General features: G+C 40.2%; 3 protein-coding genes across 3 annotated transcripts; 1 reads left to right on the top strand and 2 right to left on the bottom strand.

The window, feature by feature from the left end:
- Positions 1 to 239: 239 nt before the first annotated feature.
- LOC131320150 (transcription initiation factor TFIID subunit 15b) lies at positions 240 to 6492 on the bottom strand. Its single transcript, XM_058350745.1, has 3 exons — positions 6257 to 6492; positions 2629 to 2935; positions 240 to 1084 (listed from the first exon to the last, which is right to left on the bottom strand). The coding sequence occupies exons 1-3, from the start codon at positions 6411 to 6413 to the stop codon at positions 433 to 435; spliced, it is 1116 nt and encodes a 371-aa protein (XP_058206728.1). The 5' UTR covers positions 6414 to 6492; the 3' UTR covers positions 240 to 432.
- A 3375-nt stretch (positions 6493 to 9867) lies between these two features.
- Positions 9868 to 10766, top strand: LOC131320147 (probable lipid phosphate phosphatase beta). Its single transcript, XM_058350743.1, has one exon. The coding sequence runs from the start codon at positions 9868 to 9870 to the stop codon at positions 10540 to 10542; it is 675 nt and encodes a 224-aa protein (XP_058206726.1). The 3' UTR covers positions 10543 to 10766.
- A 137-nt stretch (positions 10767 to 10903) lies between these two features.
- Positions 10904 to 15977, bottom strand: LOC131320149 (rac-like GTP-binding protein ARAC7). Its single transcript, XM_058350744.1, has 8 exons — positions 15527 to 15977; positions 14771 to 14858; positions 14547 to 14656; positions 12125 to 12188; positions 11927 to 11991; positions 11768 to 11833; positions 11369 to 11478; positions 10904 to 11198 (listed from the first exon to the last, which is right to left on the bottom strand). Exons 1-8 carry the CDS (start codon positions 15626 to 15628, stop codon positions 11165 to 11167), a joined length of 639 nt encoding a protein of 212 aa, XP_058206727.1. The 5' UTR covers positions 15629 to 15977; the 3' UTR covers positions 10904 to 11164.
- Positions 15978 to 16015: the final 38 nt, after the last annotated feature.

Raw genomic sequence — 16015 nt, 5'->3', positions numbered from 1 at the left:
CCCGCACAAATGCTTGGCAGCTTTGAGTTCAAGTCGCTATAGTCTCTCGACAGGACTAAACATACTCTTTCGTGCCTGTAATACGCATGGAGACCTTAGCTTCCACCCCAATATCACTGAGTGAATTCCCAGATGGCTAAACCGAGAGCAATGGGAAGTCCCCTGTCTGCAAGTTCAGTTTTTTGCACCAAGAAGACAGAATGAAGCAGAATTGATCGAGGCGGCAAGAGAAACAGGTATTTCACGTCCAAGAGACCGGTTCAATACCGCTCAAATCACCAGCAAAAGGAAACTGTAATTACCCCTACTGTTCTAAGTTTCACAACATTACGAAGGTGTTTTCGAAATTCATCTGAACATGTCTATAGTTATATATCCAAACAAAACTACTAGAACCAAAAACCATCTTCGGGGTCAACAACACAACACAAATTAATACACATCATCGATCCGATCTCGTCCCATACCACGTTCATCTCGTCCACGTTCGGCGTACATATCACGACGATAGTCTTTAGGTGGTGGCGGCCCACCCCTAATCGGAGACCGGCTCCTTTCTCTCACATCACGTTCCCATCGTCCACGAGGTGGCAGAGGCAGTGACGGTGGCAGTGGCGGGCTCCGCAGGGATGGTGGCAGCAATGGAGGAGATAGCGGGCGCCTCTCATACCCTTTTCTATCGCTGAAGAAGTGATCCCGTCCACTTCCACGGTCCCTGTTTCCCAAATCCAGTGGCGGCAATGGTCTATCAAACTTGCTCCTCTCTCCTCTATGATCTTCTGGTGGGTAGTCCAGCCGATCTCTCCGCATGTGGTCATCAGGAAATCTACCTTCGTACCTTGGAAGAGGTGGGGGACCAACACCAGCCCCAAACTCTCTTGGACTATCTCTGGCCCATCCACGAGGTGGGGACCTGAAGCCGCCGTTCATCGCCCTGCCAGGAGGAGAGCGATTCACCAGAGGAGGTCCAGGGAATCGTCGAAGGGGAGGAGGGGGACCAAGATATCCCCTCCGTGGTGGCGCAAAACGATGCCTCTTGCAGTTGTTACAATGGTCTCGCCGTGCAAAGTTCAAGTTGTTACATCTGAGAAATCATAAAACACAAAGTCAGATAATCAAACAAAGAAAAACCTTCTCTTTCTTGGTGACGGAAAAAAACGGGCGCAAGTGAAAACTGTTCAACTAAATATAATCAAAGCGTAAATATCATCGTGACCACAATTTCACACCATGTTTTGTTTCTCATCACATGCAGCATACTCCTAGCGGTTGGACATTAACGGTATCTGTTTGAGTCCATTATACCAACCATTATGAGTTTGCCACATTAGATGGTACTGAAAAATGGTGCAAACTGCGGCCACCGTAGCTTTGTTAAAAACAAAAATGGTAGTACAACGTACACCAAACTTCTTCAAACTTAAAAAGCACAGGGTAAAAACAAGTGATCCAGGTCCTGAAACAAGAAACTATCACACAAGCCATGAGCGAAAGGAAAAGTAACAAGCCTCCACGGTCAATTGTAGAATCTGACATAAATCAATTACCATAGCACACTAAGTGAAAATGAAATAACTGTGTATGTTTGTTGAGAATGAAGCTTACACTTGTTCTCATGGTTACCTTACCTTTTTCCTCACCGACTGAGTCAGAAACATGCCTTAACGTGCAAAGCAACCACTCGTGTTGACAGGAACCAAACAAATTGCATGCATAAAAGTCATAAATGGAAACATGGACAAAAGCAGACACAGCATCCACGGGTTATATTGTGCGGGCATACCTGTCTATATAATGAGTGCTATGCTGCTGAAATTTTTCCTTCATTACCTCGCAAAATCAACATTAAACTGAACTACTAAACTTACCATACAATTTCCCTCAACCATCTGCCAACTATTAATAACAAGTAAACCAGAACACATAATCCAAAGAGCCAATTTCTGATCGGCAGTCGAGGAAGTACGCAAGGGCAAAACTGAAGCAGGAGCATAAGTTGAAGTTTACCTAATCCAAATTTCATAAGCAAGCATGTCTACAAAAATGTGTTTGTCTTGAGTGTCTACAAAAATGTGTTTGTCTTGAGCACATGGTAAATAAGCATTTGAAGGTCACGTGGTTGAAACTGAAAATTTGTCTTTGGACATATTAGAGATGCTGCCAGCAGGCTGGCAAGGTTAGTGGAAGGACTTGGGGGCAGCTTCGGCTACAAATGAAGAGACTTGATTTTAAGGCTTTTCTTTCCATTTTTTTGTCTACCTCCCTATTGTTCAAGGATGGTGTCCCCCTTCACACCTTTTTTTATACAAAAACTCTTTATTCATCAAAGAAAAACAAAATTCAGCATAAGATGTGTCTCCAACTTATCATTCAAGACATATACAATAGTAAATAGCTGAGCTCATTTCGCAGTCCTAACCTTCCAGTATCAAAAGGGGTTAGAATAGAATCCAATAAGCCTTATAGAGTTAAGGGTAGAAGTGACAAACTAACTTTACAAATGCAAACAGAAGACGAATAAAACCGTTTTGAGAAGTAGATAAATATTGTTATTGCCTAACTTCGCCAACATAAATGCATGAATATATCAACAAATTAGCACAACTGGGATAAAAATAGTGGACTTACGCGGGGTCAGGGCACATCCAATCTCCTTCTCTTGGACGTACATTAGGATTATTTCGAGGTACCCCATCATTTCTGAATGGTCCAGGACCAAATCCAGGCCCATCAAATCCTCTATCTGAAAACCTGCCGCCACGTCCTCTTCCACGGCCATAAGGGGGCGAATAGTCTCGATATCTACCAGGAGATCTCCCACCACCAAATCCACGACCACGTGGTAGGCCCACCCGACGATCAAAATCCGGACTGTAGCGGTGATCTGCATTCCTGCGGCGCACAGGAGAACCAGAACCTGCACGAATTCTATACCCTGAAAGAAAAACCCAGTGATGTCCAGAGATGAGCAAACCCCTCGCCAAATCAGGAAAACAAATATTACGATGTTATATCCAACGGGGAATGAACCCTGAAAATGCCAAGACAAAATTAATCCGCTTAAACAGAGGTACCAGCACCCGCGGTGGTCTCCAAAGATCACCCAAGGAAACACACTAAAGTCCAACACACTATAAAGATCACCCAAGGGAACAGCCCTTACTGTCATTCTTCAAGCATATAACCCAAGTTACCAGTACGTATAACTGGAGGAATGAAAAAGCTAAGCCACTGTTGTCCATGCTCACCATGTGATGTGACAAGATTCTCAAGAAGCCAAGCAGCCCTAAGTTTATGAGCCACATCCATCTATCTCAGCACCGTAATACATTTAAATTTTACTTTTGCTTAAAGTATATAGAAAACTCAACCCAGCATCATTACTTGATTCTAGAGCAACCAAGACCCCTACTGAGTTACCTTGTAATTATGAAGACGACAAATTTACCCATATCTACTAACCGCGGAACTTTAAGTGCATTGATCAGCAACAAATACAACACGATACCGATAACACAATCCAGCATGTTTCATCCCAAAACTTCTGCCGAAGAGTGCATGCAGATTGGAGCACCAAGAACAAACAACCAAAAGCCCAACCAGATTGCTAATAAAAAATCTCACCCCTACAATTTTATCCACTTCACTTGGAACAAACCTCAGCCTTCTGCAATAACAGATCCAAGTTAACATCCCAATATTACCTTTCCAACTCCACTCAAGCCATATTGGGCACAAGACCACATCAATGAAATGGTTGACGAATCCACACTAGCAAATCCAACCTCGCAAATATATTCCTCAACCCTCGTTCTTTTCGTTAGTGGAGATCCACTTAAAAGGACAACGACACAATTATAAAGACAAAGGAAACCCGTATACATTATCATTTGAAGGCCATACAGTTCCAAAGAAAGTTTTATTAACAATTTTCCACGAATTGAACGAAAAAACAAGAAATAACAAAAGAGCACACAATAGAAGGATCAAACTTCAAATATGGTCATGCATCTACCTTAGTAACACTAAAAAACAGAAGATTGCACCTAAAACTTCTTAGCACCCCATTGAGGCCTACTTAATCATCCAAAGAAACAAAACGTAGAGGTTAAAAATCAAACCACCCAATCAACCTCGTATTAAAATCTTGAAAGCAAAATGCCATACAAACCACCACTACTTGTTGAACCAAAACCAGGCATCCCCATAAATTAGTGAAACCCACAGCCCCAGAACCAAATACCACTATCTCCACCAGCAAGTCTCTTCTGGTACACAATTCCAGCTTCTGTTCAAGCGGATCCGGATGCACAGAGCACTATTACTGAAATTTCCAACTAATGGTAAATTCAGTGTGGGCTTGTGTAACTTAATGCAATTACGGATGAGGATACCATACTTGAACACTTCCCCTGCAATTACCCGACAAAATATGATCGATATCCAACCCATTTTCCAACCCGTCCATCAAATATGATCCTCATAACATTTCCCTGATGGCAGGCAGGCAAACTAAAAGCCCGATCAACCCAAACCACGTATCAAACTCACCAATTCCAGAAGATTTCCAAACAGAAAACCCTCCACTATAGCTTGGAAGGAAGCGAGAGGCACACACTAATTCCAAGTGGTATTGCACACCCTCACTAGTCACTACGTACGCGATCACCACAGTTTATTTTCCACAGTTTACCCATCGAAACCCAAAATTAAATCCCCCAAACCATTTCCAAGACCAGCACTCACACCAACAAGCCTTCCTCAAGACCCAAGTTCTTGCATCAGGCAACAATAAAAGCTGTAAAACACAACAGCAAATTATGTTCATAATTCAAAACCTCACAAGCGGCAGTAGAACCACATGCTCAACAGCGCGAACACAACGAATAATGAAGGGGTTATATAAACCCACGTATGTTACTAGAACGTGTAGATAAAAAAACATTATATGCTAAAATCTAGATGTACAACTCAAACAGATTGCAAAGATGTCACTAGAAAGTAAAAAAAGAAAAGAAAAAGAAGCTGAAATTCAATGCCTAGACAATAACTCCTTGCCTTAATATTGCCCCTCCTAGCCAAAGACCTTCCTTTGCTACTAGATTTGGGGAAATTGTTTAGTGGTTTGAGACCAACATTTCATGGTCGGCCATCTCGAATACAATGGAAACGAATATTCCATGAGGAATTTGAACATGGAAATTCCTACCTAGGAAAGGGAACAAAGTTCTTACTCAATATTACTTTATCCGATAAGGTGAACTATAAGCTATGTAGCACTGCATGGACGTGCGACACAACCCCGACATGTAAATTTTAAAAAATTGGAGGACATGACGTGTTGGGAGACACGTTTAAACAAAAAAAAATTACAATACTATATGAATAAAAATACAAATATAAAGCTCTAGTTGTGATTTATCATTAAATCATTCACAAAAGTATTTCGACAAAAAGCATTTCATCACTTGCATGTCTTTGTAATCAATAAAACATCATCTGTCACGTAGAAAATAAGACTCCCTAAGTCCTAATTAGAGTCTACTATCAAGTTTACCACCCCCGACTTATTTTGCGAGTGTCCCCATAGTGTTTGGAGAATTTTTTAGAGTGTCTCTGGAGCATCCAAACAAAAAACATTAAGAAAGTAGGACACTTTGGATTTAAGTGTCAGTCACGCGTGCCCAATAAGTGTCCGACACCCGTACGTGACCTTCAACGAAGTGTTTTTGTTGCATAGAATAGTATCCGGGATCACGGTCTAATTGCTAAGAATCAATCTGTATCCAAACTCTACTATGATAATCACAAAGGCCAATTTCAAGGCCATTAGATAAATAACCGTAATGCATAACAAGAAACCATAAGATGATTGAAATTTGCACATGAGTGTATGTCTGCACAAGCGTATCAACAATTCGACCAAACGACCTAGACAACTTCCTTGAAAATGAGTATGAACAAATGGAAACATCGAATTCCAACACAAAAGAATCAGCTAGAAAACACAATATACTTCAGTCCGTTTCCCTCATTACGATGATGTTAAAATACATACATCTAATTGTATTTGCATGAGTTGTGTGTGAATATACAGACACATAAGCAACAACGAATCTACCAATCATATGAATTGAAAATTTAGGATTGACGAAAATTCTAAGATGCGAAAAAACCACAGCTGCGGAACGGAAGGAATTCAGATGCAGACCGAAGGAATTTAAAGGAAAAAAAAATGATGTAAAACAAAACAAACCAGGGTTATCGGAGAATCGATCCGAGCGGCGGACCTCGCCGGGCTCGTAATCGCTACCGCCGGCTGCTCCTCCGCCGCCGCTATCGGTCGCCCGCACCACCAGGCTGCTCAACAGAGGCTGATGCGGCGTCGTGTGATCCTTATCTCGCGACCCCATTCTCTCTCTTCTCTCTGGAATCTCTTTTTCGCCGTGACTCTGGATATGAAAACCCTAGCAATAGAGTGGACGGGCGGAAATAGTAATTTCACCTTGAAAAGTGCCGGCTAATTTTAACCGTTCGTGACGGTTCGTCACTCTATTACGCCAAGTCGACATGTTGAATACGGTGCCGTTTAGTAGGTTTTTGCAAAATATCCAAAGTTGCAAAAAAAAAAAGGATGGCAATTCAGGCCCCATTCGGCCAAATAAGCAATAAAAAATTATGATCGAAATTTAATTTTTTTTGAATATTCAAAAAATGAAGAAAAACTAACAAATACGAAAAAAAAAATTGAATAAGGATAAAAAAATAATCCAGTTGACTTATTTAGCCGAACGAGACCTGATTGTCTCAGATTTTATAAAATATTTTTTACCACATTAATGTGTACCATGAACATTTTAAATGGGGTATCCGATTAAGATGATTTTTAGTGTTTTTTGAATTCTCTTCAAAATATAAACAATGAATGATTTTAATTACTCCTGCCCGCCCCCACAAAGTTGGTCCTCATAAATTAATGTGTAATTTTTTAACTTAAAAAATAATATATTTACTAAAACAAAATTTTGACCGTTTTTGCATCGTTAAAAATATCTCATCGAAATCTATCAAATATGATCTATGTTGCAAAAAAAAAAAATCGTTCGGTAAGTACCTAATTATTAAGCTTTAAAATTACACATAATTTCGTAAGAAACTAGGAGGAAGGGGGAGTACTAAAGTGCACTCGAAAAGGAATTACAAACGGCCTAATTAAACGGTTCAGTCCCTCGAAGGAATTGAAGAGGAGTTCGGCCCTGTTCCAGAACAGGAAAAAAGCTCTTATTTTTTAAGAAGGCAATTTCAAGCTCAAAAATTATGAGCTTGTTGAAAAGTAAAAATATGCAATATGGATCTTGTTTGAAACATCTCATTGAGATCTTTTATACGATGCAAAAAAAATTAAAAAATTATTTTTCATTTATATTATTTTTTGTCACACCCTCGATTTTTAACATAAATATAAATGATTTCCATAAATAAAATCTCGCCATAATTTGTACGATAACCAAAATGAAGTAGCGTTCCCAAAATATTACATCTTTGGCTCCGAGGCCCAAATTAACGCAAGTACTGAATATTCAAGAGTTAAAGGTTACAATATTCCATAGTCAAAAGATTTACTATAAAGTTACAAATACATCTTCAAAGAGATTTACAAAGATGCCTAAGTAACTCCTCAATCGATAGCTTTCAAAATAATGATCACATCCAAGCATTCCAAGCATGCACGCTATTGTCCTGTATTAGTACCTGAAAATGATAATAGGCTTGAGCTACACTAGCCCAGTAGGAAATTCTACGCTAACATTATATGCAAGAGAAATGCAAGGATGATCACAAGGAAGAACGAGATACAGACCACACAATAGGCAATAACCGAGGCTTAACAATCCGACAAACTCAGTATGAAATTTGGTATACACCTCAATCTTTAACCGTTTCACTCTCCATGTGTCCAATATCGCTTCACGTTAAGTGTCATGAGCCGAAGCTCCTGCCGGGCTAATTATGGGACCCCGATATCCCCTGCCAAGCGCCCACCGAGAAGGTTAGGCCTTGAGTGATCATTATGAGCATAAGCTCCTGCCAGGCTAATTATGGGACCCTGATATCCCCTGCCAGGCACCCACCCGTCGATGGGCCCCAAATGTTCTCGTTGTGTCGATAAGTGTCCAAAAATCTCTTACTCACATAACGTGTCATTTCAATTTAATCAAAGTCCGTATGGAAATCAACGTCCAATTATACCAAACAAGGGGCGAGGGTTGCAAAGATACTCAACGAACTCAACGAGTATGATCGATAGTGTTATGGAGTGATTTGGTGACGTTTGGAACAAGTTAGAAGCGATCGGGGGTCAAGACAATGGAGTCGGAACAAGAAACAAAACTTAGCCTTAAGGCATTGAAGTATAGATACTATGAATTTCAGTATCTATACAACAGGCCTTAAAAACTTCCAGAGACCGATTGTATCGATACTGATTTAATCAGTATCGATACGACAGTAACCTAAGCCGTTCCAGAGATTCCTGTATCGATACTGAGAAGAGCAGTATCGATACAAATGGGTGTTCGAGCAGATTTTCTGCAGATTTCAAGAAATCCAACCACAACAACAACAACAACAATAGACACGATTTCAAGCAAGGAGAGCACTTCTATTACATATATTGAGAGGTAGAATCCCTACCTCGAGGCCGAAGAACGAAACCCACAAGAATTTCAAGCCCTAGCTTCCGAAAATCGAAACCGAGAGCGATACGACTCCACCGAGCTCCAACCGGTGAAATACGGACCACAATACGCGTAGAGGATGAATGTTTGAAGGTTGTGTTGAGTGGGTTTTGGGTTATTGGAGTGAAATTTGGTGAGAGGGCAAGAGAGAGGGAGAGAGCCGAGAGAGAGTTGGGAGAGAGATGAGAAAAAAAAAGTGAAAAGGGAAAAAAAATTTCCCAGGCATATACACGGCACACACATGCACAAATTACACTAGCACCCATAACTTTCAACTCCTTACACTTTGACCCCCAACTACAATATTCGCATTAATCCATCACTTTTCCATTTATAAAACAATAAAATTATAAAATGAATTTACGGGTCTCTACATTTTTGAGTTTGAAAATGTGAAATAAGCTGCTTATTTTTTAAGAAGGTTTCTGGAACGGGGCCGCATCCCTTGGAAGATATGGTATCATTTTGGGCCTATGGCTGATACAAGAGTTGAGTTGAATGGGTAAGTAGTTATTTAAGTTGATTTGAAAATTTAACGAGTTTTAAAAACATGATCAAGATTACAAAGAAGATTCAAAAAGATAATTACATGAACTCTTTTAAATTTGATCTACATTTTTTTACTTTACCGAATCTTCTCATGGAAATGAAATATGATGTAAAATTTTCAAAATCAAGTGAAAATTTTAAAAAAAAAACAACAAAAAAGTTTGTGTAAAAACTCTGAAAAAAGTTTGATCAAAGGGCCATAAACCTTTACTCTCGCGATGGTATGCTCCTTCTAAGTATACATTTACCAACGAAAGTGGTTTACTTCTCATGGAGCTGAAATGCAGTTCATTATTATTCTTTATGTTCAAAATTCAAACCGTTGATCTCAAAACACATAATTAAAATAAATTAAGATTTATTAAATAAAATTTATATTAAATATAAAATATATTTTTATTGAGAAAAAATAATCAATTAAAAATCCGATCTGAAACGGAGACCAACAAATGCGGATGGAGTATTATTTTTACATGGAAATAAACACATAAAATGACTACAGCATGATTGCTTCCTCACTCCAACTGTTGGACGGATACCGGTAAACGGAGAGAGAAACTCGTGATATACAGTAAAACCGATGGGATCTAAACCGCCGCCGCTGTCAATCCTCAACCGCCTGATCGACATCGACAAATCCGTCTCCCTCCACCTGCACTCCACCGCCCAACCCTTCCTCCCCCGCTCTCTCCTCAAAACCCTAGAAATCTCCGGCGACGGCCGCCTCTTCTTCCCCCTCGCCATCTCCCTCCTCCTCTCCCCCCTCTCCACCGCCACCGCCACCGCCTCCCTCCTCTCCTCCCTCCTCATCGGCGCCGTCCTCGACCTCCTCCTCGTCGGCCTCACCAAGCACTTCGTCCGCCGCCCCCGCCCCGTCTACAACAAGGACATGTTCCTGTCTTTCGCCGTCGACCACTGGTCCTTCCCCAGCGGCCACTCCTCTAGGGTTTGCTTCGTCGCCGCCTTCCTCTCCCTCTCCTCGGCCACGATTCGCGATGCCATCGCTCAACTGAGGCTTTCCCGAGTGGAATACGTCGATAAGCTAATTGATTCAGTGGGTATTGACGATGGCGCGGCGGTTAATTTGGTTGTTTTGGTTGCGTGTTCGTGGGCGGCTGCGACGTCGATTTCTAGGGTCTTACTCGGTCGGCATTTCGTGTGTGATGTTATTGCTGGTGCTCTTTTGGGTGTCCTAGAAGCTCTGCTCGTGTTTCGGTTTATCAACTACTCAATTCTAGAGTCTTATTTTTTCTAGGTAATGTCCCTGTATCTGTTATGTTTTCTCGGGAAAATTGCTCTGTATCGTTCCAATCTCATCGGATGTTCCCAAAGAGACTTGGAAAAAAAAATTGCCGATACAGATATTGTTCTACGGAAGTTAAAATGGAGGAAGATTTTTTTGAATTGTTGACAAAGATGATGATGTACCAATCGAATGGCAATGCGTAATAAATTCGGCGTGTCCATTCGGATGAACAATTAGATGTATTTACTGGTGATGTCAGATTTCAATTTGCTTGGATTAGGGTTCCAAGAAGAAACTTTTTGTGTTGGAATTCTGTGGAGGTTGAATGCGAGCTCAAAAGTGCTGTTAACAAAAACAAAAAAACGCCTGGTGATATAAACATGCACGACCATAAATCAAAAACATGATTTAGCACACGATAGAATGAAGATAAATACTTCGGTAGAATGAGAATCATCACAGGTAAATACACACTAGAATCGTCGCAGAATATAGTAGCGCCTAAACTACAAACACACAAGCACATGCACACAGATGGGTGAATTGATGTCGCGAGGGCTCTAACATGTCCACCAAAAGCATTAGCAAGACTCAATTCTGCGACAATGGAAGTTTGTTATGCCAGAAAGCCCTAAGCAACGCAACCGCCACACACCATACCCCTGCTGTTAAAAAGGAAAGAAACAAACAGTAGAGAAAATTAAGCGTTAACACGTTGTGTGACTAGCGATTAGCAACTGTAGATTGTAAAACTCATGAAGAGAGACAATATAAAGAAATGCAGAGCTTACGATACTTCAACTGTTAATAGTTCCAATGTAAGGCAAGTACTTACACAATTGATGAGCAGCCGGAGTTCCTCTGCGTTTTCTTCCTCGGTATTTCCTTCCTCCTCGGAGGTTGAAGCACAACCTTGATTGCAGTATCAAAAACAGCTTTGACATTCTGGTGGATGACCAGAAGACAAGTCAGTATGCATTTGTTAGTACCGTCACAACCTGTTATCATTTGCTAAGTTGAACGGACTCGGTTGGACTCCAAACCTCTAAATGAATGGTAGGTTTGCTTGGCAAAAAGATATCATTCGTTTTCATACTTTAATCTAGCTTGTGGGATAACATAGTATTTTGCATGATAAAGTGGAAGAAGACGTAGTCTACTCATTTTTTAGCAATATCCAATGAAACATATACTTATGTATTTGTTACTAAATGATAATCAATACCAGCTCTACCTGTTGAGTCTTCGAGCTGCATTCTACATAAGCTGCAGCACCAATTTGTTTCCTCAGCTCCTCGCCCTAAATAGTTTTGTCTAGTTATATTTCGTGATAGACTAATAATTCAACTTCAATAAATTGAACACATTAAAGTTATGGTCTATCGATGCATACCTGAGCAGATGTTATGATATTAGAACCCATGTGATCAGCTAGATATCCTCTGTCTTCCCGAAGATCTGAACAGGGAAAACAAAGATTTATCTGATGCTAATTATTTCATACCGTTAAAACCACAATATCTGGAGATTTCGAAAGAACGACTATGCAGCATCAAATTGCATGTATGAAGTATGTCATTTCCTTACATACCTAACTTTGTCCCAACGAGAACAATGGGAACATCAGGTGCAAATCGTCGAAGTTCCGGCATCCACTGAAAAAAAATTAGAAAGCCAAAAACCATAGTTACAAGCAGATTATACTAAAGGCTCTCTAGTCTCTACTAGATGAAAATGATCGATTTTTTCCACTCCTATTTTTCTTGTTTGTAGTCATTTTTCAAACCCCAACCTCTACACAAGGTGAAACTTGGAGAGCCACTCTTAAGTATTATCTAATCAAGTGCAAAGCAAATACGGGATTATATGCCCAAAACAAATTCTACAGCTATTTCTCTTATTCCCAAAACATATTCCCCTTCCACTATAAGAGATTACAGGCCTATATAGCATGTTGCAATGTGTCCTTTGAAGTTGTTAGCAAAATTTTAGTCAACTGAATGCAGCCTATTCTGCCTTTTCTCATTACCCTTTCCAATCAGCCTTTGTGAAGGGAATGTCAATAATGGATAACATTCTCCTCGGCAGGAAATGGTTACCAAATATCATAAGAATGGAGGAACTCTAAGGTGTGCTATGAAGCTTGATGAAAGCACATGACTCGCTTGGAAATTTTTGTTTGTAAGTCGTGGAATTCGCTACACCTTTCATTGATTAGAACAAGGGTGTGTCACAAAGGTCATATTCTCTGTGGAGATCAGTGGAGAATTGGAGGGTTATTTCCCTGGGAAGAGGAGCTTGAGGCAGGGGATACTCTTATCTCCAGACCTAATCCTCCTAGTCATGGAAGCCCTTACTGCTATGTTCAAGTTCAGAGTTAGGCATGTGGTATTTACTTATCATCCAAAGTGAAAGGAACTCAATATCAGCCACCTCGTATTTGCTGATGACCTGTTCGTCCTCTATGGGGCTGATTGTCAAACCTTTCAACTAGTAAAAGATCTCCTCAGTGACATCCATAAACATATGTTGGTCTCGAGCCTAACTTACAAAAGAGTTCCATTGTCTTTGCCGAGAATTCAGTCATGGACAAGTAAACTCCGATCATTTGGAGGTAGAGCCCAGCCTATCAAAGCTGTGTTGTTTAGTATTCAAGTATTTTGGAGCTCTTTGTCATTCCTCAGAGTATTACGTAGAATTGAGAATACTTTTAAGGGCCTCTTTTTTGTAAGGGCCAAGGTAAAATTGGCGTCCATTTGTAAGCCTAATGAGGAAGGAGGCCTAGGTTTTAGCTTCCATGATCAGATATTTATGGGTTGTTTGTCAAAAGGCTGATACCCTTTGGCTGAAATGGATTCATAAGTCATTGTTTGTGGACTATGAACACTCCTAGCTATGCATCCTGGACCATAGGGACACCTTTCTGTGGCTAGACAATTGGCACCCTCTGGGTAGAGTACTGTTTGCAATATGGGCAGGTCATTGAGAGCCAAATTTACATCTGTCACAGATCATGGAAGATGGAAATGGGCCAAGGGCCAGAATCCAGCTATTCAAGAGATTATGGCTCACACTCCTACCACTCTCCTTGTAAAGACTCAAGTAAAGTGGATTTGCAAGTAAATGGTGCTTTTTCTTCTGAGTCAGCTTGGCATGATTTAAAAGCCAAAGCTCCCCTAATTCCCTGGTGTAAAACTGTATGGTTTCCTCACCATGTACCTAGATAGGCTATTTTAGAATGGATGGCCATCTTAGGTCATTTGTCCACCAAAGATAGGCTCTTCACTTGGAGGATCTGTACTCATGATGTGTGTGTTTTCTGTTGCATGCCCAGGAAAGTCGCAGCCATTTGTTCTTTGCTCATCCCTACACTGCAATCGTTGGGGATCATTTTCTTGAAAAAGATGATATTGGCAGGGCTGCTCTAAATCTACTGAGTGAAGCAGGTTGGGCCCTTTGTTCACAGAAGAAATCATGACTTCGGGAGCTTAATCGTGGAGCTTTCATTGGCTGCAGTCATCTACGACATATGGTGTGAGGGGAAAAGAAGGATATTCCTACAGCTCAGCCTAAGTTCCATGGAGTTTATTTCTAAAACTGTAAATGATCCACGTGCTTGTATTAGTTCATGGAGACATGTTAAAAACATGTCTGGTGCAAAAATAGACTAGTATGCCTCTACTGAAACATCTCTTCCATTATATTCTGTGTGTAAAATAGCTAGGTGGCTTTGCTGATTGTATTCCCTGGTTTTCGGCTTTCCTTGTTGGCTTTTCTTGTTGTGGGTTCTGACTTGGTCCGAAGGATTTGTTTGGTTTTTGCTTCAGATCTTGTGTTGGTCATTTTCTTTCAATGAAAAGTAAATTACCGGAAAAAAAAAACCTCACAGATGTATCCTTGTACTGAAATGCAAAAGTCAGGTGAGTTTCTAATTCTATGTAACAAGACTGTCAAGAAGGAAGCAGAACAACATGAAAATAGGGAAATCATAACAAGTAGAAGATGAGAACCACCTTCTTGAGAACATTTTCATAGCTTGCCCTGCTGATTAAAGAGAAAGCCAACACAAATATATCTGCCCCTCTGTAACTCAGTGGCCTCAACCTGCTATAATCTTCCTGACCTTTTGAATTTACAGAGAGAAATCCATAGTCAGAAATTGAAGCAGTGATAGTAGAAACCCTAATTTCAAATCCCCAATAAGTGATTACAGTAACTAAATAGTTGAAAAAGATACCTGCAGTGTCCCATAGTCCCAAGTTGACAATGCTCCCATCCACAGCCACATTAGCACTGAAATTGTCAAATACCGTTGGTACATAGTCCTGCCATGTCAAGCACAAAATGTGAGAGAGAGAGAGAGAGAGAGAGAGAGAGAGAGAGAGAGAGTTTTCAATGCTCTGGAGTGACACACAATACATTCAAGAAATAAATCCATATATAAAGTTCTTAAGCACAGATTCAACCTAAGAAGAAGCTACTCACTAGTCACTACCCATGAGAGTGAAAAATTGAAGTGCAAACCCTATCTACATAGTTAATTATGGGATGGAAAAACCAAATTTTCTGGGGGATTGGAAAATCCCAGATAAACCTAGATACACTGATATTATGTAGAAAAACACCAAAACTCACAGGTGAAAAATGCAGGCAGAGATTCAGGAAATAAGCTGATAGTTCTTAGTCACACATCCAACCTAAGAAGGCATGAGAATGTGCAAAAACAACCCATCAAATTTTATCTGTTGAAGACCTAATTTGAGGTTGAAAATTCGAAAAATCCGAGGAACCCAAGACAATCCGGCCCTAGTCGCGTTCCTTGACAAAACCACCATTAATTAAAAACAAAAACCATTTTATTCAAAGATTTGTAATGTTCACATCGATCTATGATCGGCAGCTACACCAAGTATAAAAACTTCATGCAAAGAAATCATTAACAGAAATTAAATACTCCAGTAGGGACAAAAGCATTGGGTTTTGAGTAACTCACAGTGGGGAACTTGTTGCTGGTATAACAAATAAGCATGCAAGTCTTCCCAACAGCTCCATCTCCAACTGTAACACATTTTATGAACTTTGAAGCACTCATCATCTCTCTCTCTCTCTCTCTCTCTCTCTCTCTCTCTCTCTAAATTGAGCTTCTACAGTAGCCCTTTAGCTACAGGGCACCTATAAATTGCAAGATTCACAAAGATTTTTGTGCTAAAGTGAAAAAGGGAGTTGAAAAGAGTGTGGAAGAAGAAGAAGAAGAAGAAGGAGGAGAAGAAGAAGAATGGAATCTAGAAATGGTGAAGAGACAAGGGGAAAGAACTGATATAAATTTGAAGATTCAGAGTTGTAGTTTCAAGAAAAAACATTAAAAAAAAAAAAAAAACCAGAGAGAGGTTCTCGCTTCTTTCTTTTTTTTAGTCAAACACTCAAACGGAAATATAGAGGTTCTCGCTTCACTGTGCATGCGCATGCCCTCTCAATAAATTTC

The sequence above is a fragment of the Rhododendron vialii genome, chromosome 3a, assembly GCF_030253575.1.
Source record: "Rhododendron vialii isolate Sample 1 chromosome 3a, ASM3025357v1".
Classification (NCBI taxonomy): Eukaryota; Viridiplantae; Streptophyta; class Magnoliopsida; order Ericales; family Ericaceae; genus Rhododendron; species Rhododendron vialii.
Note: the sequence above shows the minus strand (reverse complement) of the source record. Positions and strands in the feature narration are given on the sequence as shown.